The sequence below is a fragment of the Myotis yumanensis genome, unplaced genomic scaffold (genome assembly GCF_028538775.1).
Source record: "Myotis yumanensis isolate MYYU_CA2020_CCGP unplaced genomic scaffold, mMyoYum1.0.hap1 SCAF_2, whole genome shotgun sequence".
Lineage (NCBI taxonomy): Eukaryota > Metazoa > Chordata > Mammalia > Chiroptera > Vespertilionidae > Myotis > Myotis yumanensis.
The window spans coordinates 130,599,964-130,627,659 of record NW_027223753.1 but is presented as its reverse complement, the minus strand read 5'-3'; the positions used below and the strand labels follow the sequence as shown (position 1 = coordinate 130,627,659).

Here is a 27,696-nt window from a genome sequence, read left to right as displayed (position 1 = left end):
AGATACAACAAAACTGGACTATGGATCAGGTTCTTTCCTTAAAGAGGGGAGATAAAGGGTAAGCTAGTTATTAGGGAAGGCCAAGATGAAAGAGACAACAGAGACTTTATAGGATGGAAAGATTCCTGCTCTTCAAGTTACAATGAAAATCAACTTTTAGAAGGGAAATGGAGCTCAGCATTAAGAAATATAGAGGAGGAGGATCCAAGATGGGTGCCAACGGGCTGGCAGGCTGCAAGATAGTGTGTGAGTGAGAGAAGGAAAGGAGAGTGTGGATGCGCGGGAAGTGTCTGTATGTGTGAGTGAGGGACAGCTATATTCCAAGGAATTGTTGGAGACTGCCGAGGGGGCTCCCCTGACCAGGCAGCCTCTAGTGCTGCTGAAATCTCTCCTGGAGCAGCCGGCTCTGCGGCAGAGACCACGTCATCTTGAAGGGGAGACTGGCTGTGATCTGAAGCCCAGCCTCACCTTCAACCGGGGAGACCTCAGATACCTCCCGGGACCCTACGACCACAACTCCCAGGGACCAGCTGCGAACCCAGGAAAACCAAAACTCCAGCCTCTCCGACCACGGGCGCCTAGAAAGTCTGTCCAGGAGGAGACAAAGCAGCGCGAATATGCGGACGAGCCCTGCGCCTTCTCACAGAGCAGATAGAAGGAACAGCTGAATCGATTACATCCACCAGAATTGGTGAATTAAATATAGCTGTTGAGGCAATGGGTGGACAGAAAGGTCAGATATCACCGAGGGAAAGGTGAGAGGTGGGATCCAGGCTGGAGGGAGAAACGTGTGCAAAACGCACCTAGCGGGAAATAGAGTTTCAGAGGAAGACTACGCCCCACAAAACCCATGGCTGTTGGGGTCAGTGTACCCCTCGAATGTGGAAGGGGGTCCACAGGGCTACTGGAAGAAGGGGACTGTAGAAATTAACCCACAGCAGGGATGAGGCCCAGAAAGGCAGCCTGAAGTTCTATCAGTATACAGGCTGCCGAGTGCCAGGGAAAAAAGAGGCGAGTCTGTGTGCATCCTGTGGCTTTTTTCTTCTTCTTTTTCTTTTTAAATCCTTGCTTTTGATTGCTAAGTCCAGTATATAGGATCATCCAATTAAAAAACACTGAGACTGCAGGGGAAAGCTGTTTTTGTGGAACCTGGGTGGGGTTCAGAGTGGGGAGAGAAGAGCAGAAAACCAGTTCTAGGGCAGTCTATATCCCCAACCCAGTAGTGAGTGCTGCAGGGGAAGAAATCTAACCACTGGGTAGGGGAGAGGACTTTTATCACCAGATATCAATACAGAAACACTGCCACCCAGGGGTTGTATCAGAAATTGACTCTTGTGTAAATACAACTAAAGGTAGGCTGAGAAACAAAGAAACCGGATTGCTTGAAAACAGACTGCTTATGACACAGAGGAGCGGTGGAGCACAGGGAACTTCAATACTGTGCTGTCTACCTGACAGGAAACAGACCTGCCAAGCAGAACAGTAGAGAATTGTATGACCTTCACTACTTCACACTTTTACTTTTTATCTTTTACTTGAGAAAATAAATTTTTCTTTTTCTCACTTAATTTTACCTTTTACATTACATTTTTTATTTTTAATTATTATTATTACTAGTATTTTACCTTTTTTTAGTTTTATTTTTTCTTTATCTTATTTTGGGATTAGTGTTCTACATTCTATTTTTATTTTTCCTTTAGCATTATTTTACTCTACCTCAATTTTTCCTTTATGTTAACACTCTCCTGCTCACTTCCCCCTTTTGACCTGTTTCTCTTACCTTGTTCCTGTTTTAGTTTTTCTCTATCCTCTCTCTTTACTCCCTGTTAAAAATTGATCTTACTCATGTATCTAATTTCTGCTCCTCTGCTCCAAGTCAATACACACTTTTGTCTTCTCTTTCTTCACTATCCAAATTTTTTTCTCTTCCTTTTTTTTTCTTTTGCCTTTTTCTATCTGTCTTGGTGTTGTTTAATTGTTGATTAATTTGAATTTGATTGCTTGTTTGTTTTTTTCTCTTTTCCTTTTTTTTTTTTTTAACTTCTGTTTTTCCTCACCTCGATGATTCTCCTTTTCTACTAATAGCTTAACAAATTCCAATCACAAACTCAGGCCTATCTACTCTCTATTCTCCTTTTCCAATAGTAAATGAATACATAAATAGATTAAAGAAGGGGAAAAGTGTGTGTGTGTGTGTGTGTGTGTATAGTGTGTGTATATATACTTTAATATACATTTTTTTCTTTTTTTGTATTTAGTTTTCTACTTTTTTTCTTATACACTCATTCTCTATCTACCTCCTCTGTACTGAATTGTGGCTATTTCCCCATTCATTAAATTCCTTGACCTTACCTTCTGGAAATAAGCTCTGCTTCCACAGATTCATCTGGATGTTTGTTGTTTGGAGATTTGTAGTTTACATATTTTGGATTAGTTGTTGTATATAGTTTGCATTCATCTCTGGGTGTTTGTTGTTTGCATTTTTTTGGATTAGTTGTTTTATTGAAGTTTTCTCCCCATATGTATATATTTTTCCCCGTCCTTTTTTCTTCTCTTTCTTTTCTCTCTTACATTTTCTCCTTTCCTCAATATCATTTCTGCACTCTTTTCTATCCCCTCATTCTCTTATCTCTGGTGGACACCTTTATTTGGATTTATTAGTATCATGAATACATTTGTCTTTGGTGCCCTGTGCATTGTGTCTTATTGTGTTGTAGTTTTTGCATTTAATTCAATGCAGGACAGAGAGAACTACATAACCAGACATCCAGAGAGGAGCTATCATGGGGAGACAAAGAAACAGCCCACATACGAAAGAAAAGGAGGAATCACCAGAAAAGGAAGTACCTGAAATGGAGGCAAGCAATATGTCAAAAAGAATTCAAAGCAATGGTCATAAGGTCGCTAAAAAGGATGGATGACAAATTTCACAACATGTGTAAGAACCAAGAAGAAATGAAAAATGATATCGCTGCAATAAAGAACTCAATAGAAAGCATCAACAATAGACTAGAGAAGCTGTGGACCACATCAGTGAGCTAGAAGACAAGATTGGAAAAAATACACAAGTAGAGTAGCATCTAGGACAGTGATGGCGAACCTTTTGAGCTTGGCATGTCAGCATTTTGAAAACCCTATCTTAACTCTGGTGCCGTGTCACATATAGAAATTTTTTGATATTTGCAACCATAGTAAAACAAAGATTTATATTTTTGGTATTTATTTGATATATTTAAATGCCATTTAACAAAGAAAAATCAACCAAAAAAATGAGTTCGTGTGTCACCTCTGACACGCATGTCATAGGTTCGCCATCACTGATCTAGGAAAATACTTAAAAAACAGGAGGAGAGCATAAGGGAACTTTGGGACAATACAAAACGAAACAACAATTGCATGATACGGGTCCCAGAAGGAGAGGAAACTGAGCAAGGAATAGAAAACCTGTTTGAAGAAATAATGACAGAAAACTTCCCTGATATAAGGAAGAAAAAACTCACACAACCAAGAACCTCAGAGTCCCAAACAAGAAGAACCCCAAAAGACCGACACAAGACACATTATAATTAAAGTGGCAAACACCAACGACAAAGAATCTTAAAGGATGCCAGAGAGAGACAGAAAGTTACCTACTAAGGATCCCCCTTCAGACTAGCGACTGATTTCTCAACAGAAACACATCAGGCCAGAAGGGAATAGAATGAAATATACAAAAGTCATGCAAAGGAAGGGACTGAATCCAAGAATACCGTATCCAGCAAGGCTATCAATCAAAATTGAGGGTGAAATCAGTAGCTTCACAGACAAAATAGGACTAAGGGAGTTTATTACCACCAAACCAGCAATGCAAGAAATGCTAAAGGGTCTTCTGTAAAAAGAAGAAATAGGAAGGGAAGAAGGAACACAGACATAAAGAATAAAAATGGCAACAAACAAATACCTATCATTAATAATTTTGGATTAAATGCCCCAATCAAAAGACACAGGGTAGCTGAGTGGATAAGAAAACATGTTCCATATATCTTCTGTCTACAGGAAACCCAGCTTAGAACAAAGGACTCACACAGACTGATGGTGAAGGGATGGAAAAAGGTTTTTCAGGCGAATGCAAATGAAAAAATTGCTGGGGTAGCAATACTTATATCCGACAAATTAGACCTCAAAGTGAAGGCCATAATAAGAAATAAGGAAGGCCACTTCATAATACTGAAGGGAGAAATTCAACAAGAAGATATAACTCGGGTAAACATATATGCACCCAATACAGGAGCACCGAAATACAAAAACTTCTGGAGGATATCAAGGGAGAGATTGACAGCAATACAATCATAGTAGGAGACTTTAATACCCCACTAACACCACTGGACAAATCCTCTAACAAAAAATCAGCAAAGAAACAGCAATCCTAAATGACTCACTAGATCAGATGGAATTAATTGACATCTTCAAAACATTTCACCCTAAAGCCACAGAATGTACATTCTTCTCAAGTGCACATGGGTCATTTTCAAAGACAGACCACATATTGGGACACAGACAAAGTCTCTTCAAATTCAAGAAATTAGAAATCATATCAATCATCTTCTCAGATCACAGTGGAAAAAACTACAAACCAACTACCATAAAAACAATTAATCAAACACCTGGAGGCTAAATAGCATGCTACTAAACAATGATTGGGTTACCAAAGAGATCAAAGAACAAGTAAAAAGCATCATGGCAACAAATGACAATGAAAACATAACAATCCAAAATCTGTGGGACACAGTGAAAGCAGTCTTGAGAGGGAAGTTCATAGCTCTACATGCCTATCTAAAAAAAACAAGAAACAATGGTAATAAATTATCTAAACATACAACTCAAAGAGTTAGAAAGAGAGCAACAAGAAAAGCCCAGCATAAGCAGAAGGAGTGAAATAATAAAGATCAGAGCGAGGATAAACGACATAGAGACCAAAAAAACAATACAAAAGATCAACAAAACCAAGAGCTGGTTCTTTGAAAGGATAAACAAGATTGATGAACCTCTAGCCAGGCTCACCAAGAAGCAAAGAGAGAGGACCCAAATAAACAAAATCAGAAATGAAAGAGGTGAACTAACAACCGATCCCACAGAAATACAAACGGTTATGAAAAAATACTTTGAACAACTCTATTCCAACAAAATGGACAACCTAGATGAGATGGACATATTCTTAGAAAAATACAAGCTCCCAAAACTCAATCAGGAAGAAACAAAAAACCTGAATAGGCTGATAACTATGAAAGAAATTGAAGCAGCGATCAAAATCTTCCAGCAAACAAAAGCCCTGGTGCGGACTACTTTACAGGGGAGTTCTACCAAGCATTCAAAGAACTAAAACCTATCGTCCTCAGACTATTCCAAAAAATTCAAGAGGAAGGCACACTTCCAAGCTCTTCCTATGAAGCCAGCATTACCCTAATCCCAAAACCAGTTAAAGACACCACACAAAAAAAGAGAACTACAGGCCAATATCATTGATGAATAAAAATGCTAAAATCCTCAACAAAATTCTAGCAAATTGAATTCAGCATTACATTAGAAAGATCATACACCATGACCAAGTGGGATTTATTCCAGGGATGCAAGGATGGTACAGTATTCGCAAACCAATAAATATGATACATCACATAAAGAAACTCAGAGACAAAAATCACATAATCATATCAATCAATACAGAAAAAGCATTTTACAAAATCCAACACCCTTTCTTGATAAAAACTCTCAGCAAAGTGGGAATAGAGGGATCATACCTCAACATAATAAAAGCCTTATATGACAAACCTACAGCCAACATTATACTCAAGGGCAAAAACTAAACACATTTCCCCAAGAACAGGAATAAGACAGGGATGCCCACTTTCACCACTCCTGTTCGATATAGCACTGGAAGTGCTAGCCACAGCAATCAGACAAGAAGAAGAAATAAAAGGCATCCAAATTGGAAAAGAAGTAAAAATGTCCTTATTCACAGATGACATACTATACATAGAAAACCCCAAAGACTTCATCAAAAAACTACTAGACTTAATAAATGAATTTGGCAATGTAGCAGGATACAAAAGTAACACCCAGAAATCTACGGCTTTTTTATACACCAATAATGAACTCACAGAAAGAGAAACGAAAAAAAAAAAATCCCATTTACCATTGCACCAAAAAAATTAAGATACCTAGGAATAAACTTAACTAAGGATGTAAAGACCTGTACTCGGAAAACTTCAGGATATTGAAAAAAGAGATAGAGGAAGACATAAACAAATGGAAGAACATACCATGTTCATGGATTGGCAGAATCAACATCATTAAAATGTCCATACTACACAAAGCAATCTACAGATTCAATGCAATCCCCATTAATATACACAAACTCTCCAAAAATTCATCTGGAATAAAAAAAGACCCCGAATAGCCGCAGCAAGCCTGAGAAAGAAGATCAAAGTTGGAGGGATCAAGCTATATTACCAAACCATGGTTCTCAAAATTGCCTGTTACTGACACAAGAACAGACATATAGACCAATGGAACAAAACAGAGAACCCAGAAATCAACCCGAGCCATTATGCTCAATTAATATTTGACAAAGGAGGCAAGAGCATATAATGGAGTCAAAACAGTCTCTTTAATAAATGGGTTAGGAAAATTGGATAGATCCATGCACAAAAATGAAACTATTCCACCTACTTACACCATACACAAAATGGCTAAAGGACTTGAATGTAAGACAGGAAACCATAAAAATCCTACAAGACTCCATAGGCAGCAAAATAGCAGACATATGTTGTAGCAATATTTTTACAGACACAGTTCCTAGGGCAATGGAAACTAAGGAGAAAATAAACAAATGGGACTACATCAAAATAAAAAGCTTCTGCACAGCAAAAGAAACCATCAACAAAACAACAAGAAAGCCCACTGCATGGGAGAACGTATTTGCCAATGTTATTTCAGATAAGGGTTAAATCTCCAACATTTACAGAGAACTCATACAACTTAACAAAAGGAAAATAAACGATCCAATCAAAAATTGGTCAAAGGATCTAAATAGACACTTTTTGAAAGAGGACATATAGAAGGCCCAGACACATATGAAAACATGCTCAAAGTCACTAATCATCTAAGAGATGCAAATCAAAACAACAATCAGAAAGCATCTCACAGCTGTCAGAATGGCTATTATCAACAAATCAACGAACAACTGGTGCTGGCAAGGATGTGGAGAAAAAGGAACCCTCTGGCACTGCTGGTGGGAATGCAGACTGGTGCAGCCACTGTGGAAGACAGTATGGAGTTTCCTCAAAAAACTGGAAATGGAACTCCCATTTGACCAAATAACCCCACTTCTAGGACTATATCCCAAGAAACCAGAAACACCAATCAGAAAGGATACATGCACCCCTATGTTCATAGCACAATTTACAATAGCTAAGATTTGGAAACAGCGTAAGTGCCCATCAGCAGATGAGTGGATTAAAAAACTGTGGTACATCTACACAATGGAATACTATGCCACTATAAAAAAAAAGGAACTTTTACCATTTGCAGCAACATGGATGGAACTGGAGAGCATTATGCTAAGTGAAATAAAACAGTTGGAGAAAGATAAATATCACATGATCTCATTCATATGTAGGATATAACGATCAACATAATTTGATGAACAAGAATAGATCAATCTAGAGACAAATGATAGGCGAGGGGGGGTTAGAGAGCAACTAAAGGACTTATGTACATGCATATTAGCATAACCAATGGACACAGACACTGGGGCGGTTGGGGCATGGGTGTGGGGGAAGGTCAATTGAGGAAAAAAGGAGACATATGTAAAACTTCAGACAATAAAAAAAAAAATAGAGGAGAGGTAGAAGAAATGAGGGCAGACTATGAGAACTCAGCCTACTCAGAAGAAAGGACAAAGAAGCAGGCTAAAGATTCCTTTCCAGTTAGGCAGCTGGGAGTTGCATTTCGCAGCTCTATTCTTGGAGGGTGATAACGGCCAGGAGTGGGAAGGATAGGTACTGTTCTATTTTTAATTTCCCTCCTTAAAGAGTAGAAATTGGTTAGCCAAGAAAATAAGTAAAATGTTTTCCTCTTTGTTGTTGCTTACACAATTCCAATTTGTTAACAATATGAAAAGACTGAAGACATCCTGTTTAGATAGTTTAATACAGCGAAGGGCAAAGAACATGCCTATCCTCATAGGAAGCGATCTATAATAATAAAAACATAATATACTAATAAGACCGGACAGCCCAACGATCTTCTGGACATCCTTCCGGATGATCTTCTGGACGAAGCAGGGGCTGTGAGGGCCAAGGCAGCCACTGCAGCTGCAAGGGCTGAGCCCCTTGCACGAATTTTGTGCATCGGGCCTCTAATCCTATCTAATAATAGACAAACAGGCATACCTTCGCTATGCCTCTCATTGGCTAATCAGCACAATATGCAAATTAACCGCCAACAAAGATGGCAGTTAATTTGCATATGGCATGGAGCGAAGACTGAAGGCGGCTCCAGCCGGAGCAGCCAGGGCTTGAAGGCGGCTCCGGCCGGAGCGAAAGCCTGGGTCCCGGGTGCTGGAGGAAAACCGGTGCTGGCAGCCAGGGGAAGGGAAGGCCTATTGCACGAATCTTTTCGTGCAACAGGCCTCTAGTCTACTATAATAGTCATGACTATATTCTGTTTTGAAATACTACTTATCAAGAAATGATACTTAAGTGTATTTGAAATTCCAACTTACCAGGAAAACTTTTGAATAAAAATTTACATAATCTAACTAAAAGTATTCTTTCCTAGAAGATAATCCACTAGTTTTTAGACCCAGTTCTGTTACTAATGACCTATTTATCTCTTAGTTTGAAGATTTTAATCTATAAAACAAGAATATTAAATGAGTTTAGCTTAAATCCCCCTTTGATCTACTGTTTTAAATATTTAAAATTCAAAAGCACTGATAAAAAATGTTTATAGCCCATATCATTTCAGATTATTATATTCATCAAATGAAATCTAGTTTTTCCTTCAAAATTAATGAAATGTCAAAGTGGTAAAGTTTGTGTGTATGTGTGTATGTGTGTTGAGGGAGGGGGACAGAAGTTATTAGAATCTTTTATAATAATTATTCATGGTTTCACCTAACACTACTCTAACAGTAGGTCCTAAAAACACTCATAATACATTCTAAGTTACATATCCTACTAATAACTTTTAAGTAATTCTTAAAATGTTTTTTTTTAAACTAATACACAATACCATTTACATTAGTACCTAAGAAACAAAATACTTAGGTATAAATTAAACAAATATGCACAAAATTTATGAGGAAAACTACACAACTCAGGTGAATTTAATCAACTAAATAAAAGGAGAGATTTTTCCAGGATAGAAAGACACAATATTATCAAGATGTTGGTTCTTCCCAACTTGATCTCTAGATTTAATGCAATCTCGATCAAAATCCTAGCAGGTCATTTTATGGATATTGACAAACTGATTTTAAAGTTTATATGGAGAAGCAAAAGATCCAGAATAGCCAAAATAAAATTGAAGAATAGCAAAGATGGAGGATTAATCTATCTATCTTCAAGTTTTACTATAAAGCTAAAGTAATAAGGACACTGTTGTATTGTGAAAGAATAAATAGGTCAATGGAACAGAATACAGAGCCCTGACATAGACCCACATAAATATAGTCAATTGATCTTAAACTAAGGAACAAAGGCAATACAATGGAGCAAAGGTAGTCTCTTCAACAGATGATGCTAGAACTGGACATCCACATGAAAAATAATGAATCTAGACACAGACCTTATAACTTTCATGAATAGTAACTCAAAATGGACCACAGACCTAAACATAAAATGCAAAATTATAATAAGATAGGATAATACTTAGATGACTTGGGTATGGTGATACTATTTTGGACAAAACACCAAAAACATGATTCATGAAAGAAATAAAATTTCATTAAAATTAAAAACCTCTTCTCTGTAAAAGACAATATAAAAAAAAAATTAAAAGACAAGACCCAGACTGGGAGAAAACATTTATAAAAGACATCTGATAAATGACTATTATCCACAATATACAAAGAACTCTTAAAACTCAACAATAAGAAAACAAGCAACTCAACTGAAAAAATGGGCCAAAAATCTTAATGGACAGACACCTCACCAAAGAAGATATACAGATGGCAAGAAAGATTATGAAAAGATGCTCCACATCATATGACATCAGGGAAATGCAAATTGAAACAACGAGATGCTACTATACACCTATTAGCAGGGCCAAAATCTGGAACCCTGACCACAAATACTGGTGAAGATGAGCAACAGGAATTTTCATAAATTGCTGGTGGGAATAAGAAATGGTACAGCCATTTTGGAAGACAGTTTGGCAGTATCTTATAAAACTAAACATACTCTTATCATATGTTCCAGCAATAATGCTCCTTGGTATTTTTACCCAAAGGAGTTGCAAACATGTCCACACAAAAAAACCTGCACACAGATCGTTTATAGCAGCTTTATTCATAACTGACAAAACTTGGAAACAACCAAGATGTCCTTCATTATGTGAACAGATAAATAAACTGTGGTACATCAGACAAGGGAATATTATTTCGCACTAATGAGCTATCAAACTATGAAAAGACATGGAGGAACCTTAAATGTATAGTACTAAGGTAAAAGCCATTCTGAGAGGACTACATGAATGATCCCAACTAGCTGATACTCTGAAAAGGCAAAACTATGAAGACAGTAAAAAGATCAGTGCTTTCCAGAGGTGGGGATCAGAGAGAGATGAAGAGTTAGAGCTCAGAAGATTTTTAGGGCAGTGAAAATACTCTGTATGATACTACAATGATAGATATGTAATTATATGTTTGTTTAACCAATAGAATATATAACACCGAGAGTGAACTGTCAACTTTGGGTGATTATAATGAATCAGTGGAGATTCATCCTTGATAAAAAAAATGTACCATTCTGGTGAGTGATATTGATATATATGTGTGGGAGCAGGGGGTATATGGAAAACGTCTGTGCCTTCCTTTCAGTTTTGCTGTTAAGGTAAAAACTGCTCTAAAAATTTGTCTTAAATTAAAAAACAAACAAGCTAACACTCCAAATTTAATTTAAAACGTGATTGTTTCATTATAACACATACCTTAAACATTTACAATATCAATTACTAGTATCTGATCATTTTCTTTTTTAATCTTTAGGCATTATTGCTTCTTGCTTAACATTTTCACATAACTTTTTAAAAAAATATAAAGTCCAAACTCTGCTAACCAATTTTTCTGTTCCCCGTCTTACTTTAATTTCTATATTAGGAACACTTACCAGATACAATACATATCCCCATTCTGGAGCTGTGAAATAAGAAAAGATTCACAGAGTTGTAAGGCTAACATAGTCTTGCCTTCTTTTTCAGTGTTACAGATGATATCAATTCCACTCTTACAATCAGTTTTCAATAAATGCTACAAGAGGAAAAGGAAAATTAGTTCATGTCATTAAAAATATCTAAAAGCTAGTTGCAATAAGTGTTTAAACATTCAGAAGAAATTAGATGTTTAGTTTTCTTCTACAAAGACAATGATGAATTGTACAGAAAATTTTTCATAGCTTCATATTTTTACTATATAGCACCTATAGTTTACAGTTACTTTTAATCTCATTAATGTTTATAACTTATAGGTAGGAAGGATCCATATTAGGAAAAGATTCTTTCATCTTGAAAAAAACAAAATAACAAACATGAAAATTTTAATTTTTAAATATTTTTATTTAAAAGGCAAAATCATAATGGTTCTCAGTTTTTATTTGACCTCTGTCACACCAGAAACTCAACATAAATAATGCTTATTGCTGTCCTGGCTAGGTGGCTCAGTTGGTTGAAGTATACACCAAAAGGCTGTGGGTTCAATTCCTGGTCAGGGCACATACCTAGGTTGTAGTTTTGATCCCTGGTTGGGACATGTATGGAAGGCAACTGATCCATATTTTTCACTCACATCAGTGTTTCTCTCTCTCCCCCTTCCTTTCTCTCTAAAAATCAATAAATATAAATAAAATAAATAAAATTAAGCTTATTAATGTTTTGTTAATTTCATCATTTGTTAATATCAGATTTTTCAGTGGTCGGCAAACTGTGGCTCGTGAGCCACATGCGGCTCTTTGGTCCCTTGTGTGTGGCTCTTCCACAAAATACCGACTTCTGGGCATGGGCCATGACGTTTCAATTGCACTGTACGTGCGCACCCACACGTGGTATTTTGTGGAAGAGCCACACTCAAGGGGCCAAAGAGCTGCATGTGGCTCGCGAGCCACAGTTTGCCAACCACTGGTCTAATTTAACATGAGCTTAAAGAATGGTGTTAAAGAGAACACATCTAAATAATTTAATCTGAAAACCTTTGGTATTACTATAAAAAGGAATTTAACAAGATTCAGCTATATTTTTCCCTGTTTTTTATTATAAGGTTAAAATGATGATAGACAAACAAACAAAATCTTAAACAATACCTCCCGGAATAGCTGTTCTTCTACAGGTGACATAAATAGACATGTGAAGAGTGCTTGATGGAAATACAAGTCTTTGCTGATTTCTGGGTGATTTATACAAGATTTAATAAGAGCCATTGCTTCGGGTATGCGTTCACAAGCAATTAGGTATCTGGCACGTAGTTCAAAGAATAGTGGATTTTCCGAACTTAAGTATTTGTTCACTGTATTAAATAGAGAACAGACTCATATTACTCTCAAGAAAGGATTCTCTCAAACTCTTGATTGTTGTTTGAAACTTTATCACTAACGTGTGGCATTTAATTAGATTAACTAGTTATTTAATTAAATAGCATTTTCTTAGTAAGAGTTTATTTGTGAAAAAAGATATACAATTATATGATTGGAAAAATGGAAATAAAAGTGACAACAAAACAATGCTCAAGAAATACCTGTTGATTTCTTCTCAGTTTAAAAAGTAAAAAACCTGAAATATTTATTTTTCAGTTCACTAATATGTTAAAATGTTTCAAATAACATGGGGTATGTAATTTCTAGTCTAAGATTATGTACTCTGATCTTAGTGCTCAATATTTTCATTACTGATTAATTATAGAGAAATAAATCTGAATTAATGAAAAAGTTAAATCATGAAAGAAATGTTTTATTACTTGTCAACAAAAGATTAAGCCAAAAGGAATGCTTATTAATATGTGCTCATGTATCACTAAGAATAATTACTAACAAATACTTGGTTTTACACAATTAAAAAGTATACAAACACCTTTATCTACTAAGTTTATTTAGACCTAACAACATCCTTATGATAGTTATCATAGTATTTGTTTTACAGATCACAAAACTGAGTCTCAAAGAGGTCAAATGACTTGCCCAAAGACAAAAGTTAAGTGGCAAAGCAGGAACTAGAACACATATATCCTATTGGACCCCAAGTATTTTAATTAGTTATATGTTTAATCATTAGCTTCTAAAATACTTATGAGTGATGTTTTATTTGGGTGCCAACATTTGCCTTGAAGTTCTGTTTCCAACATATGATCAACAGACACTCATCTGTACAGTTAATGCAAAGATAAACCTCACACTAGTTTTTGCCCTAATGATCACCAACCAGAGAAGAGTCATTCATATTAATGAGGTTCTAGAGCAGCTTTTCCCAGAGTGAGGTATGTCAATGTAAGTATTAAAGGACTATGTGTGAAGAACTATATATACATATATTAAGGCCATCAGACTTCAAAGCAACTCATAATATGTTTGTTCTTGCTCCTACTCAGAGAAGCCTAAAAGCTCTCCTAAAAGCCCTTTTCACTCCTTTGGAAGCTCTGTCTTGTCTATCTCCTACCCCCACTTTGCTTCATTCCCTGGTCTCCTCATAGTTTTCTTCAGCTAGTCACCTTTGCCTTACCTGTATTTGACTCTACCTTTCCTCAGCCATCCAACTCTTCCTCCTCAGTTCCAGCTGCTTCCATTCTTTTATTCCTTCTCCAGACCCTCATATCAAGTTTGTCTCATTTGTATCCCTTGGGTATATAACACTGTCACATATATATTTCAGCCCTTTCCTCCTATTTTGTCTTATCTCCCATCTCATCCCACTGCTTTGCACTACTTCTTCAGGCCTTATCTTTCATCTTCTCTCACATCTCTGTCATTGGCCTCCACACTTGTATCTGGGTTGGCTTGCTCTTAAGCCCAAGAATCACAGCTCCTTCTCCACTCAACTCTACCCACAACCCACCCCTACCCTCATCCCTTAACCTGGGACAAATGGACAGATCCTAACCCACAGAGCACAATCTGTGGTATGAAGTGTCTTTCTCACCAGACCAAGGTCTGAATTGTTCCAGAGCTAGGAGTTCTTGTCTTTTCCTTTTGGCAATCTTAAAATTGTACTCCTTAGGCTCTCTCCATACATTCAAATGTTTTTCGCAGTTTTGTGTTTATTCACTACTGCTCAGCTCTACATTCTAAGCTTTGGTGATCAGCTGTGTCTTAGGAATAATATGTGAGAAGCAGTTGACAGAGCCTCCTTCCTCAAAAGAAAATTCTGGCCCACAGGAACCACTGTACATCTAGGTTTAAGAGGAGGTGATGTCAAAGAAGTATGCAGGCGGTAAAGGGATGAGGGAAAATTTAACTACTAATAATGGATGAAGTGTGGGAAATACTGCTCTACAGTATTTGGAATTGAAATTTAGTCACTCATTCACTTATACAGTCATCATGTGGTCATTCATTCAATCAACATATACTTATATTAAGCACCTACTCTCTACCAGGCACTGGGCTAGGTGTGGGATATACAGTAATAGTGATAAAAATTGGATGAGTTATAGCTCTCACAGCTCCTTCTGTATAAGGGAGATCTCATGTGCTTAAGCAGGATTTTTGTTTTGTTTTAGGGTTTGGCAACTTAAATAGATATTTAAACTATAACTGCAGTGACAAAAGCAAATGAATTCTCTGTAAGTAACATCTGGACAGTAAATATGTTAATTCCCATTAGAATGGGAAATTACTAGAAATAAATGTATCCAAGTCTAGTGTCAAAAATCACTCTTAGGGCACGTTAGTACAACAAATTAAACACACTTCATGTAAAAATACATAATTCTTACTCAATATTATAAAATAAAGAAAAATCACTAATACTGCTCTAGTGAGATAATGAAACTGTGTTTGCTTCTCACAAATGTTGGTTTTGATTTTGAGTTTCCTGAAGTACCTATCTCCTGAGATGCTGGCTGGGCTTTAAGAACAGCTTGCAACACTGGATCTTCCCATGGGCCACCATCTCTAATGATTCGAGTCACCAGTTCCAGATTCACATTTCCATATCTGCGGAGGTGATTCTGGCATTCCTAGGAGAGAAAAATCATTTTTTGCTTTATGAATTTAAAGGGGTTAAAAATTAAACTTGATCATTATTGTCAATAAAATGACTGATGGCCAATGAGGCAGTTATTAAATTATAAAAGAGAAAGGGTTGTTAAGTAACCTATGTATAGGGTGTCAAAACCCTTTAGTACACAAGTTAACTTTAATGCCAAAGGTTACACAGTTTGTACATAACTGACTTAGGAAATCCCATTATAATGGGGATGAAGTGTAACCTAAGGAAAAAACTTAAGGAATGAATTATTTCTAGGAAGAAAATCGCATTGCTAAAATGTAAGAAAAAAACTTAATGGATGCATCATTTCTAGTAAAACCACCAGGTTGCAAAAACCAAATGGAAACACAGGATGCATCATTTCTAGGAAAAGAACCAGGTTGCAAAAGTGTAAAACTTAAATGCTTACTTAAATTTACGTGAGGGCTCACAAGGTTTCTGTTAACAAGGGCAAGCAAAAGCCTGACAATAAGAAGGGTAGAGGGTCCAATGCAGACTCTGGTTGACAAGTACACATAGGTGCCCTGCCCAATCCCAAATGTATTATCCTAGTTGTGGTACAAGGTTGAAAGATGAAAATTCTATTCTACTTTGTTGTGCAAGTACATTTGTAGTCTTGGGACGAAAAATGACAGGCTTAAGGAATGAATCGGACCTATAATACTAGTATGAAGACTTTGCATTTGGTTTAAGATAAAAATATATTGGTAAGTTGGGCATTAGTTGATAATTTGTCTATGCATATTCTATTGGTTTTTTAAAGATATTTGAAATGTTTTTAGAGAATCTATTATCTCAGATTTGTGATTATAATATGAATTATGTAACAAGTTAGGTTAGTAAGCAATGTTTAATATTTAGGAGGACTTGGTTTACTGAATTTATAAATTTGATTTATTAGATTTAGATTTACAATATTTAATTGTTTGATTATGCTTTTCGTTTTTGCTGTTGTTTTTTTTTATTATGCTTTTTGATTTATTTTACTTTGTCCATTGTTGTGTTTTAAAATGTTTCAGGGTATTTCATTTGGTAATTTAAAGAGATTAACTGAAGCCTAGTGGAGTTAATAAGACACTGTGGGGTAGGGGAGGCCGAGGGAAGGTAAAGGGGGAAAAAAAAGGAGACATATGTAATACTCTTTGTAATACTTAAATTAAAAAAAAAATGAGGTAGATTGTATTTCTGACTTGAGAAATGTCCACGGTGAGAAAAGCAAGTTGCAGAACAATGTGTTCCCAATTATCCCACTTTTGTAAAATAAAATCTACGTTATCTGTAAAAATAAATAAATAAATAAATAAATAAAAATTTATTTTTTAAATGCATAAATTGAGCTTAAGAAAAAACTAGATGTTAAAACTGGCAATGTTAGCCGAAACCGGTTTGGCTCAGTGGATAGAGCGTCGGCCTGCGGACTGAAAGGTCCCAGGTTCGATTCCGGTCAAGGGCATGTACCTGGGTTGCGGGCACATCCCCAGTGGGAGATGTGCAGGAGGCAGCTGGTCGATGTTTCTCTCTCATCGATGTTTCTAACTCTCTATCTCTCTCTCCCTTCCTCTCTGTAAAAAATCAATAAAATATATTAAAAAAAAAAACTGGCAATGTTAAAAATTTTAATAAATTGTGCATCAATTAAAACAAACAATTGCCAGAATTTCTTTCTATGCTCCAAAAAGAAAATCCCCAGACATTAAAAAATTAATAACAGTTATAAAACAAAGCTTCAGGATAAAACAGTATCCACGGGTAGGCAATAGTAGCTTTACAGTTGTTGAATATGTGAAACACAGATTTTATTGTTGTTTTATTAATTATTGTGTTACTTATTTGTATTACAACTGTAAATCTACTTTTGCCCATCCCTGTATGTATAGTCATAGATATTACTTCCCAGATAAATCACTAAGCTACATACTCAAAGTGACAATAAACACTTTGCTTTTATTAAACTGTCATATTCTTTCATCATTTGAATGCTCCAAAGTGATATCTATATGTTACTTCATATTCCTTGTTAAAATATATAAGAGGTTTTGTTTTATAAGAGAATGAGGCAATAGAAGAAATCAGATTTCAAGATAAAGAATCATTCAGTCAAAGAAGTCGAAGAAAATAAGTTCACCTAAAAGTCATTTAGGACATTCCCAAATTAAAATGAGCAAATACGCAAGCAAACAAAATCTCTGTAAACAATGGGCAAGTTACTTTTCCTTACCCTCTCTGTGCTACTTTAATGAACTCCTCTGCAAAAAGAATAGTAAAAACACCTCCTTCGTAGGATTGTTTTGAGGATTAAATAATAAACTGTATTGAAAAGTGCTTGGTATAGTACCTGGTATATGGCAAACACCTAATAAATACTAGCTATTATTTCTTCTATATTTTTTAACATTTTGAATAAATATTTTATTTTAGGACACCCAATTGCCTTAGCATAAAATTTATTTCTAGATTTCCATGTGCCAGCATGTTAGAGCATTAAAAAAAATAAAATACATGCTTTTTTTAACACATGGAAGATAGTAATGACCTGTGGCAGCAGCTTCATGGTTGAAAACAGTCATCAATTTCAAACATCAAGGTAAACAAAATTCTAAATTACACTAGACACAATATTGGTACCCCTAAAATTCAAGCTGGCTTTTGGTCCAATCAAAGCACAAGAAATAAGGTGAGCTGTAGCTTTGCTGCTAAGCCCTTGGACAACCCATCTTTCTAGCTGTATTAGGGTAAGTGAGGCACCAATCATACAGCCATTAATATTTGAACTGGACTTAGGCCAAAGTCAAGATATGGGAAAGCAGGTCTACTGCTAATTTCTTAAACTTGGCTGAAAATAAGAAACAGATTCCCAGGCCCCAGTTGAAACCTACTGAGTTGAAATTTCTAGGGGAAATCCCTGATGATCTATCTGTAAATCTAACAACCTTTATCCCACAGTCAATTTTGGCACACTTTTTTATTGCACCTCCTACAATTAGTGTCTACTTTCACAAATATTCATACTGTAAGTTATATACTTACATTCCATCAACTCTTCTATTAAAAATTAGCAAATTAGCTTATGTTCATTTTCCTAAGATAAAAATTATAAATACAAGTTTTTTGTGTGTGTGCACTTCTTGAATCAAGTACACTGTATTTTGGAGACCGCTTCTATGAGAAATAGCTCAGGATAGGCAATAAAGATTAAATAAACATTCTGTTCTATTTAAAGACACAGGCCTGGCCCTAGCCAGTTTGGCTCAGTGGATAGAGCGTTGGCCCACGGACTGAAGGGTCCTGAGTTTGATTCCAGTCAAGGGCATGTACCTTGGTTGCAGGCTCCTGGCCCTGGTGGGGGGGAGGGGAGTGCATGCAGGAGGCAATCAATTGATGTGTCCCTCTCACATCAGTGTTTCCCTGTCTCTCCCTCTTCATTCCACTCTCTCTTAAAAAAATAAAATCAATGGAAAAAATATCCTCAGGTGAGGATTAAAAAGACACAGGCCTGGTAGGCCTGGAAGGAGAGGGGTGGGAAACAAGTGGGGTGGAAAGGGTCAATGCGGGAGAAAGGGGGACATCTATAATACTTTCAACAATAAAGATAAATTTAAAAATATAAAATGAATCATTCTTGCATAATATCTAAATAAGTAAATAAGACACAGGATGAAAAAAAACAAGTAAGTTTGTAAGTATGTTTGGGCTCCTGCTTCCTTAAATACTATGGTGGCTTTTTTAGATAGTATTCAGTCTACTAGTAAAAGCCTTCAAAGTGAAAAAGGAAGCACCAAAATCACTACAGAATTCACAACTTATCTTTCCTAAAATATATATACATATTGTGTGTGTTTTAGAACGTTTACTTAAAGATTTAGACCTGCATATTAACCTAATCCTTTACTAAGTCATCTGTCTATTGTCATTAATACCACTGCACTGTCCTAAATACAGAGGTGGGCAAAAGTAGATTAACAGTTGTTCATGTAGAAAAAAACAATAAATAATACAAGAATAAACTATTTCATGAACTCACAACTGTAGACCCACTTTTGTCCACCCCATATAATTCCCTCAAAAACTTTTATTCAACCTTATGTCATAGCAAAGTTAGAGAGAAAACAAAACTCCTTCCCTCACTCTTCTTTTGGAATCTATGTGGCATGGGCTTAATATTTTATTTTAGAAGATTTTTCTTCCATGAACTCGTTCCCACTTTGCTTAACTCTAGTTGGCCACTAGAACATGTCTGTGAAGCTGCAGATCATTGTGCTGGCTATTCTGCATACTTGATCTGAACCCTTCGCCAACTTATCACAGGATGAAAGTCTTAACGCCCCAACTTCATGACCTCTGGACTTACCTACCTACTCATTCATCTATTACACATCATGAAATACTTTTTTGTCTAATCTGGTGTATTCCATGTCTCTCAAACTCATCTTGTACTTTCTTGCCTATGCTTTTTCTCATAGCACGCTCTTTCTTCTACAACTTCGTATGAACCTATCTAAATCCTTTCCTAACTATCTTTCCACAATCCTACATGGGTAAGATACCACAAGTCTGGAAATTCCTGGTTTGGGGTATTAGTTGTATTTATATTTGTGTTTGGAATCAAATATAAAACTCAACTTCTGTTGATCCTAATGTCATGTCAGTTTTCTTTTAACATCTCCTGGTCTGCGTCCTCCTTGCCACTTCTACAGGCTTATCCTCTTTCCTGGGCTTTCATCTGCATTCACTCAGATAACCACATTAAAGTTTCTCTCTCTCCCCAATAAGGCAGTTTTGAGAAGGTTTTAAAGAATGCTGGGTTGAGTGTAGGTCCTTGTTCTACTTCTGGAAACCTCAACTCCATTGGAGCTTAATTTTCTGTTATGTAAAGTAAGGAATTATTGTATTAAACAATTTCTAAGATGATTCCCAGTCTTGAAATTATAAAAATTCCATAAATACCTAGCAATTAGACATATTTGATTTTTTAAAATAACTAGAATCATGTACTTACTGAACTATTTAACATATCCCTTATAAGAGTTGAAAAAAAAGATTATTTAAATTACGTAATTGGTTACCTATTTAATAAACATAATTACATATTTTTTTAAAATTTAGGTAAAAAATGTGAATGTTACTTAAATTTGCAATCAGAGTTTTATCTGAGGGGAAAGACAATCATAAATATTGTAAAACCATCAACTGAGAGCATAGTCAAATTTCAAAATTAATTTGTAGTTGCTATTCTAATGAAAGCACATGCACCCATTAACATTTTAAAATAAGTAATGAAATCATATGGCCAACAGAGAAGTACTATTGTTATAGTTCTAACTTGTAAGACAAACCTGAAGCAGAATTAAGGTGTATGCAAGATTTCAGCAAAGATTCCTACACAGAGAAATAAATACAAAATCTGATTCAGCAGAAAGAGCGGCAGAGTCAGTCAAGAGGACAAGTGACAGTACTGGCTATGCTACAAATTGGGCAAGTTACTTAATCTCCAATAAATGTTGATAAATAGATAAACAAATGAATCTCTCTGGTCCTTGGTTTCATCATTTATTTAAAAATTAGATTGGAATTACTGCCCTCTACAGTTCTTTAAAGATAAATTTTCTATGACCTAATATTTTATCTGGTGAAATATAAACTATTCCAAGTACAACCATGCTAAAATTCTAGTTGTTATATATTAGGACACTCTACAAAACCAGCTTTCAGTGATTAGTGAATGCTTCACTGATCCATATGAGCTTTAGGAGATAGTTTCAAACTGTTAATCCTATCATTGATTTTTTTGGCAATTACATGCCTGCTCCTGACAATACAAGACTTCGCAAGATGTTCAGAATGTAAGATCTTTATGATTGGTATGAACAACTATTAATGCACACTGTGTAGTACTCTCTTTTAGAAGACTGTTGATCCATGTACATTGACTTTTCCAGAAAGATAGAACTTATTGATGCTGACAGCCCTATCTTTTGGAGGCTTGCACTTGGTTCCTTAAGCTTAAATGTCTCAAGTTTGTTTCTTTGTTTGTGTATTTATTTTAAATATTTAATGTTGAAAGTATTTCATGTGTCCACTTTTTGCCCCCTTTGAACCTCCGCCCCCATTGTAGCCTACCCCCCCCCCAAGTCTTTACCACCCTTGTGTCTGTGTCCATGGGTTATGCATATATGCATACAGGTCTTTGGTTGATTACCTCCTACCCTCCCCTGCATTCCCTCCAAGATTCTGCATTCTGTTCCAACTTTCCATGTCTCTGCATCTATATTGTTCATCAGTTTATTTTGTTCATTAGTTTCCAGATATGAGTGAGAGCATGGGATACTTGTTTTTCTCTGACTTATTTCACGTAGCATGATACACTCCAGGTCCCTCCATGTTGTCTCAAAGGGTAAGAGATTCTTCGTTTTTACTGCTACAGAGTATTCCATGGTGTAAATGTACCACAACTTTTTTATCCACTCGTCTACTGATGGGCACTTGGGTTGTTTCCAGATCTTAGCTATTGTAAATTGTGCTGCTATGAATATAGGGGTGCATACATTCTTTCTGATTGAAATTTCACATTTCTTAGTATATATTCCTAGAAGTGGGATCACTGGGTCAAATGGAAGTTCCATTTTAAATTTTTTGAGGTAACTCTATATTGTTTTCCATAATGACTGCACTAGTCTGCATTCCCAGCACTGGTCTAGGGTTCCCTTTTCTCCACATCCTCGCCAGCACTTGTCATTTGTTGATTTGTTGATGGTAGCCATTCCGACAAGTGTGAGGTAATACCTCATTGTTGTTTTAATTTGCATCTGTCTGATGATCAATGACTTTGAGCATTTTTTCATGTCTCTTAGCCATCTGTATGTCCACTTTGGAGAAGTGTCTATTTGGGTCCTTTGCCCATTTTTTAATTAGATTGTTTGTCTTCCTTTTGTTAAGTTATATGAGCTCCTTATATATGTTTTAGAATTCAGGGGTCCTCAAACTACGGCCCACGGCCACATGCGGCCCGCCAAAAACATTTATCCAGCCCGCCGGGTGTTTTTGCCGCCACTGTGTGCATAGGAATTTGTTCATAGTTCTTTTTTAAAATATAGTCTGGCCCTCTAACGGTCTGAGGGACAGTGACCTGGCCCCCTGTTTAAAAAGTTTGAGGGCCCCTGTTTTAGATATTGACCCTTTATCAAATGTATCATTGCCAAATACGTTTTTCCATACACTGGGCTCCCTTTTTGTTTTGTTGATGGTTTCTTTTGCTGTGCAGATCTTTTTATTTTGATGTAGTTTTATTTTATTTATTTTCTCCTTAGTTTCCTTTACCCTAGAACCGTGGTTGGCAAACCATGGCTCGCGAGCCACATGCGGCCCTTTGGCCCCTTGAGTGTGGCTCTTCCACAAAATACCACGTGCAGGCGCGCCCGAACAGTGCGATTGAAACTTCGTGGCCCATGTGCAGAAGTCAGTATTTTGTGGAAGAGCCACACTCAAGGGGCCAAAGAGCCACATGTGGCTCATGAGCCACGGTTTGCCGACCACTGCCCTAGAAGATATATCCATAAACATATTGCTACAAGAGATGCCTGAGATTTTGCTGCCATAAGACTTTTATGGTTTCAAAACTTATATTTAAGTCTTTTATCCATTTTGAATTTATTCTTGTATATGGTGTAAGTTGGTGGTCTAGTTTCATTTTTTTGCATGTATCTGTCCAATTTTTCCAACACCATTTATTGAAGAAACTGTCTTTACACTTGGAGTGCGGGAAACGAGTTAAGTCGGCTCGTGTGAATTGCGCGTACTCCGCGGGAGCCGTCTTAACTCGGTTCATATAGATTTGCGGTGGAGTGCGGGAAACGTGTAAACTCGGGCCGATTGTAACTGCGTATTACCAAATATTTGTTTGTTTGCCGTTCACAAAGATACCTACCTGCGTATGCGAACCGTTTCATACCCATTGGGGTAATAGGTATCATAAAAATCCCTGATTTTGCGCGGGAAACCTAAATAATTGCCCGAGCCATCTTATATTTTGGCGGGAAATTCACCCGACACCGTAGTGTTTACTCCATTATATGCTCTTGCCTCCTTTGTGAAATATTAATAGAGCATAATGGCTTGGTTTGATTTCTAGGTTCTCTGTTCTGTTCCATTGGTCTATATGTCTGTTCTTGTGCCAGTACCAGGCAGTTTTGAGAACTGTGGCTTTGTAATATAACTTGATGTCTGGTATTATGATCCTCCAACTTTGTTCTTTCTCAGGATTGCTGCAGCTACCAGGTGTACCAGTTAATAACGCGGATTTTTTTCAATAGATGGATTTACACATATCCTATATAATAAAGAGGTAATATGCAAATTGACTGTCACACCCTCTCACAAGATGGCTGTGCTCATGTTGTCACATGATGGCCGCCACAAGATGGACGGCATGGGAGGGCAGTTGTGGGTTGATCAGGCCAGCAGGGGACAGCAGTTGAGGGGCGAACAGGCCTGCAGAGGATGACAGTTAGGGGAGACCAGGCCAGCAGGGGAGTGCAGTTGGGGGGGTGGGGGACCAGGCCTGCAGGGGAGGGCAGCTGAGGGCTATTGGGCTGGCAGGGGAGCAGTTAGGCGTCGATCAGACTGGTAGGGGAGTGGTTAGGGGGAGATCAGGCTGGCAGGCAGAAGTGGTTAGGGGCAATCAGGCACTCAGAAGTGGTTAGGGGCAATAAGGCAGGCAGGCAGGCGAGCAGTTGCGGGCCAGAAGTGCTGGATTGTCAGAGGGATGTCCGACTGCCGGTTTAGGCCCGATTCCACTAAACCGACAGTCAGACATCCCCCGAGGGGTCCCAGATTGGAGAGGGTGCAGGCTGGGCTGAGGGACACCCCTCCACACACACACCCAGTGCACGAATTTCGTGCGCCGGGCCTCTAGTGTTGATATATGTGTGATTTGATATGTATGCTATTTTGTTGTATTGACAGCAAGCTTCAAAACTTCATATGTCAAATTTGCTGAAGGTGTTAACATCATAGATATTTTTTCACTTAAAAATGTCGAATTTTGTGCCAAAAAAGAGCATTTGTGGGAAGTTTTAATTCATTACTTTATTTTGAAGAAAAAGTTATCGTATACTTGGGGAAGCTTATGGTGAACATGCTCCATCTCAAGATACTTGTGAACGCTAGTTTAAAAACTTTAAAAGTGATGATTTCGATGTGAAAGACAAAAAACGTCCAGGTCAACCGAAAAAGTTTGAAGACCAATAACTACAAGCATTATTGGATGAAGATGTGTGTCAAACTCAAAAACAACTTGCAGAAAGATTAAGCATTGCTCAGCAAACAATTTATGATTGTTTACAAGCAATGGGAAAGATTTTAAAGGAAGGAAAATGGGTGCTACATCAACTGAACGAAAGACATATGGAAAACTGAAAAGTCATCAGTAAAATGTTGCTTCAATGGCACAAAAGAAAGTCTTTTTTGCATCGAATTGTGACTGGCGATGAAAAGTGGATTTATTTTGAGAATCCCAAATGCACAAAATCATAGGTTAATCCAGGTCAACAATCAACATTGACTGCAAGGCCAAATGCTTCGGAAAGAAGACAATGCTCTGAGTTTGGTGGGATCAGGAAGGTGTGATGTATGATGAGCTTCTAAAACCAGGTGAAACTTAATACTGATCACTACCGACAACAAATAATCTATTTGAACCACGCTTTGATTGTAAAACGACCAGAATGGGCCAGAAGACACGACAAAGTAATTTTGCTTCCTGATAACCCAGTATCATACGCTTCAAAACCAGTTAAATACACGTTAAAAGATCTTGCCTGAGAAGTATTCACCCGCCGTATTCACCAGACCTTGCTCCTTCAGGTTACCACTTGTTCCGATGGCACACGCCCTTTCTAAGCAGCACTTCAAAACGTACAAAGAAGTGGAAAATTGGGTCTCTGAATAGTTTGCCTCAAAACAAGAAAAGTTCTATTGGACAGTATCCACAAATTACCTGAAAGATGGGGGAAATGTGTAGCTAGCGATGGACATTCCTTTGAATAAAGCACTTTTGATGTTTCTCTTGAAATTATCGTGATTTCTTTGATTACAAAATCCACAGTAGTAACTGGTACACCTGGTACTGGGGTCTTTTTTGGTTCCATATAAATTTTTGGAGAGTTTGTTCTAGGTCTGAGAAATGTACTGTTGATATTACCAATCCATGAACACAGTGTATTCTTCCACTTGTTTATATCTTCCTCTATCTCTTTTTTCAACATCCTGTAGTTTTCAAAGTACAAGGCTTTTGCCTCCTTGTTTAAGTTTATTCCTAAGTATCTTAATTTTGTTGTTGCAGTGGAAAATAGGATTGTTTAGTTTCTCTTTCTGAGAGTTCATTATTGGTGTATAAAAAAGCCATGGACTAGAGCATTTAATCCATTTACATATAAGTTTATTATTGACTAGAGGCCCACTGCACAAAATTCATGCATGGGGGGAGGGGGGGTGCCTCAGCCCGGCCTGCACCCTCTCCAAATCGGGACCCCTTGAGGGATGTTTGACTGCCAGGGATTGGGCCTAAACCAGGGGTGGGCAAACTTTTTGACTCGAGGGCCACAATGGGTTCTTAAACTGGACCGGAGGGCCGGAACAAAAGCATGGATGGAGTGTTTGTGTGAACTAATATAAATTCAAAGTAAACATCATTACATAAAAGGGTACGGTCTTTTTTTTTTTTTTAGTTTTATTCATTTCAAACGGGCCGTAGTTTGCCCACGGCTGGCCTAAACCCTCTCGCAATCCGGGACCGCTGGCTCCTAATTGCTCACCTGCCTGTCGGCCTGATTGCCCCTAACTGTCCTCCCCTGCTGGCCTGGTCGCCCCTAACTGCCACTGCCTCAGCCCCCGCCACCGTGGCTTTGTGCAGAAGGACATCCAGATGGATGTCCGGAAGACGTCTGGTCTAATTAGCATATTACCCTTTTATTAGTATAGATTATATCACATAAGCTTTAAGACAGAATTGCATCAGTAGAAATGAAGAGACATTTTATTAAAAAATGTATATTGGTTTGATATGATTCAAATCCACTTGTTTATGACAAAAATCAAGTCTTTAAGAATAGGATTGCTTGCCTTAGCTGGTTTGGCTCAGTGGCTAGAGCATCAGCCTGAGGACTGAAGGGTCCCAGGTTCAATTCTGGTCAAGGACACATGCCTGGGTTGCAGGCTCAATACCCAGTAGGGCATGTGCAGGAGGCAGCCGATCAATGATTCTCTCTCATCATTGATGTCTCTATCTCTCTCCTCCCTTCCTCTCTGAAATCAATAAAAGTCTTTTTTAAAAATAGAAGAATAAGATTGCTTTGCTATCAAAGCCAAGTAAGGTGTGTTATTCGTTGTCCCTAATGAAGTCTGAGCAGCTCAGTTGCTAAGCGACTTTGCTGGGTTCTTATCAAATAAAATCTGTGGAGAAGCCCACCATGCATTTAGGCTATAAAGACCGAAAGTTGAGGAGGACAGAGTGCTTCAGGGGTAGGAGACAGTGAGGGTCAGTGACTGGGAGGCAGGGAAGACGCGGAATGCCCAGTGCCTGGAAGTACCAGAGGGTCTGGGATATGCAAATCTGCTGGGGGCAGGGTCAGGCCCTGTGCTCCAAGAGTTCAGGTCCAGAGGGAGGGCAGGCGTGCTGTTCCAGGGAATCCCCTTCCTGCAAGGCTCCTCCTCCTCCTCCCCTTAACCCCTTAACCTGTCCATTTGGATAAAGGGGATGGGAAGCAGGTATGCAATGCCTGGGCGGGATGCCCCTCAGTCCTGGATCTCTCCCGGGTGGGGGAGGGGTGTTTGTATTGGTTTACTTGATTCTTCTTACTTATTGAAGGGGGTGGCAGGGGAGTGTCTGTCAGAAATGGTTTCCTTCTGCTTGCTCACCAGAGCTGCCCCACGTGATGCCTTTTCCCTTCCTAACGCGCATGAGATCCCCAGGGCGAAACTGGGCCCCATTGTATTGCGTGGAGATTGCACTCTACAGGAACCTGCCTGATCCAGGGAGGGTTGGGGTCATTCACTGCCGGAAAGGCTTGATTTAAACCAAGCCGCTGCTTGCCACCACTTAGATAGGCACCGGCTGAGCTGTTTGCAGAGGGTTTATCGTCCCTAGCAGAGCCGGGGCCACATGCTTCTCAGCACCACCTTTCCTCAGTCAGCTGCTGAATTTACTTGAAGGATATAGAATAATTTGTAAACAATACTAAAGTGTGTACAATT

General features: G+C 37.7%; 1 protein-coding gene across 2 annotated transcripts in view; it reads right to left on the bottom strand.

The window, feature by feature from the left end:
• ZNF654 (zinc finger protein 654) overlaps positions 1-27,696 on the bottom strand; it is a 110,845-nt gene that overhangs the window by 16,656 nt on the left and 66,493 nt on the right. For both annotated transcript variants that reach the window (XM_070406033.1, XM_070406034.1), the window contains exons 4-6: positions 15,283-15,418; positions 12,555-12,757; positions 11,370-11,509 (exon numbers count right to left, since the gene is read on the bottom strand). In XM_070406033.1, the coding sequence (XP_070262134.1) occupies positions 11,370-11,509; positions 12,555-12,757; positions 15,283-15,418 (479 nt within the window). The remainder of the gene's footprint in view (positions 1-11,369; positions 11,510-12,554; positions 12,758-15,282; positions 15,419-27,696) is intronic.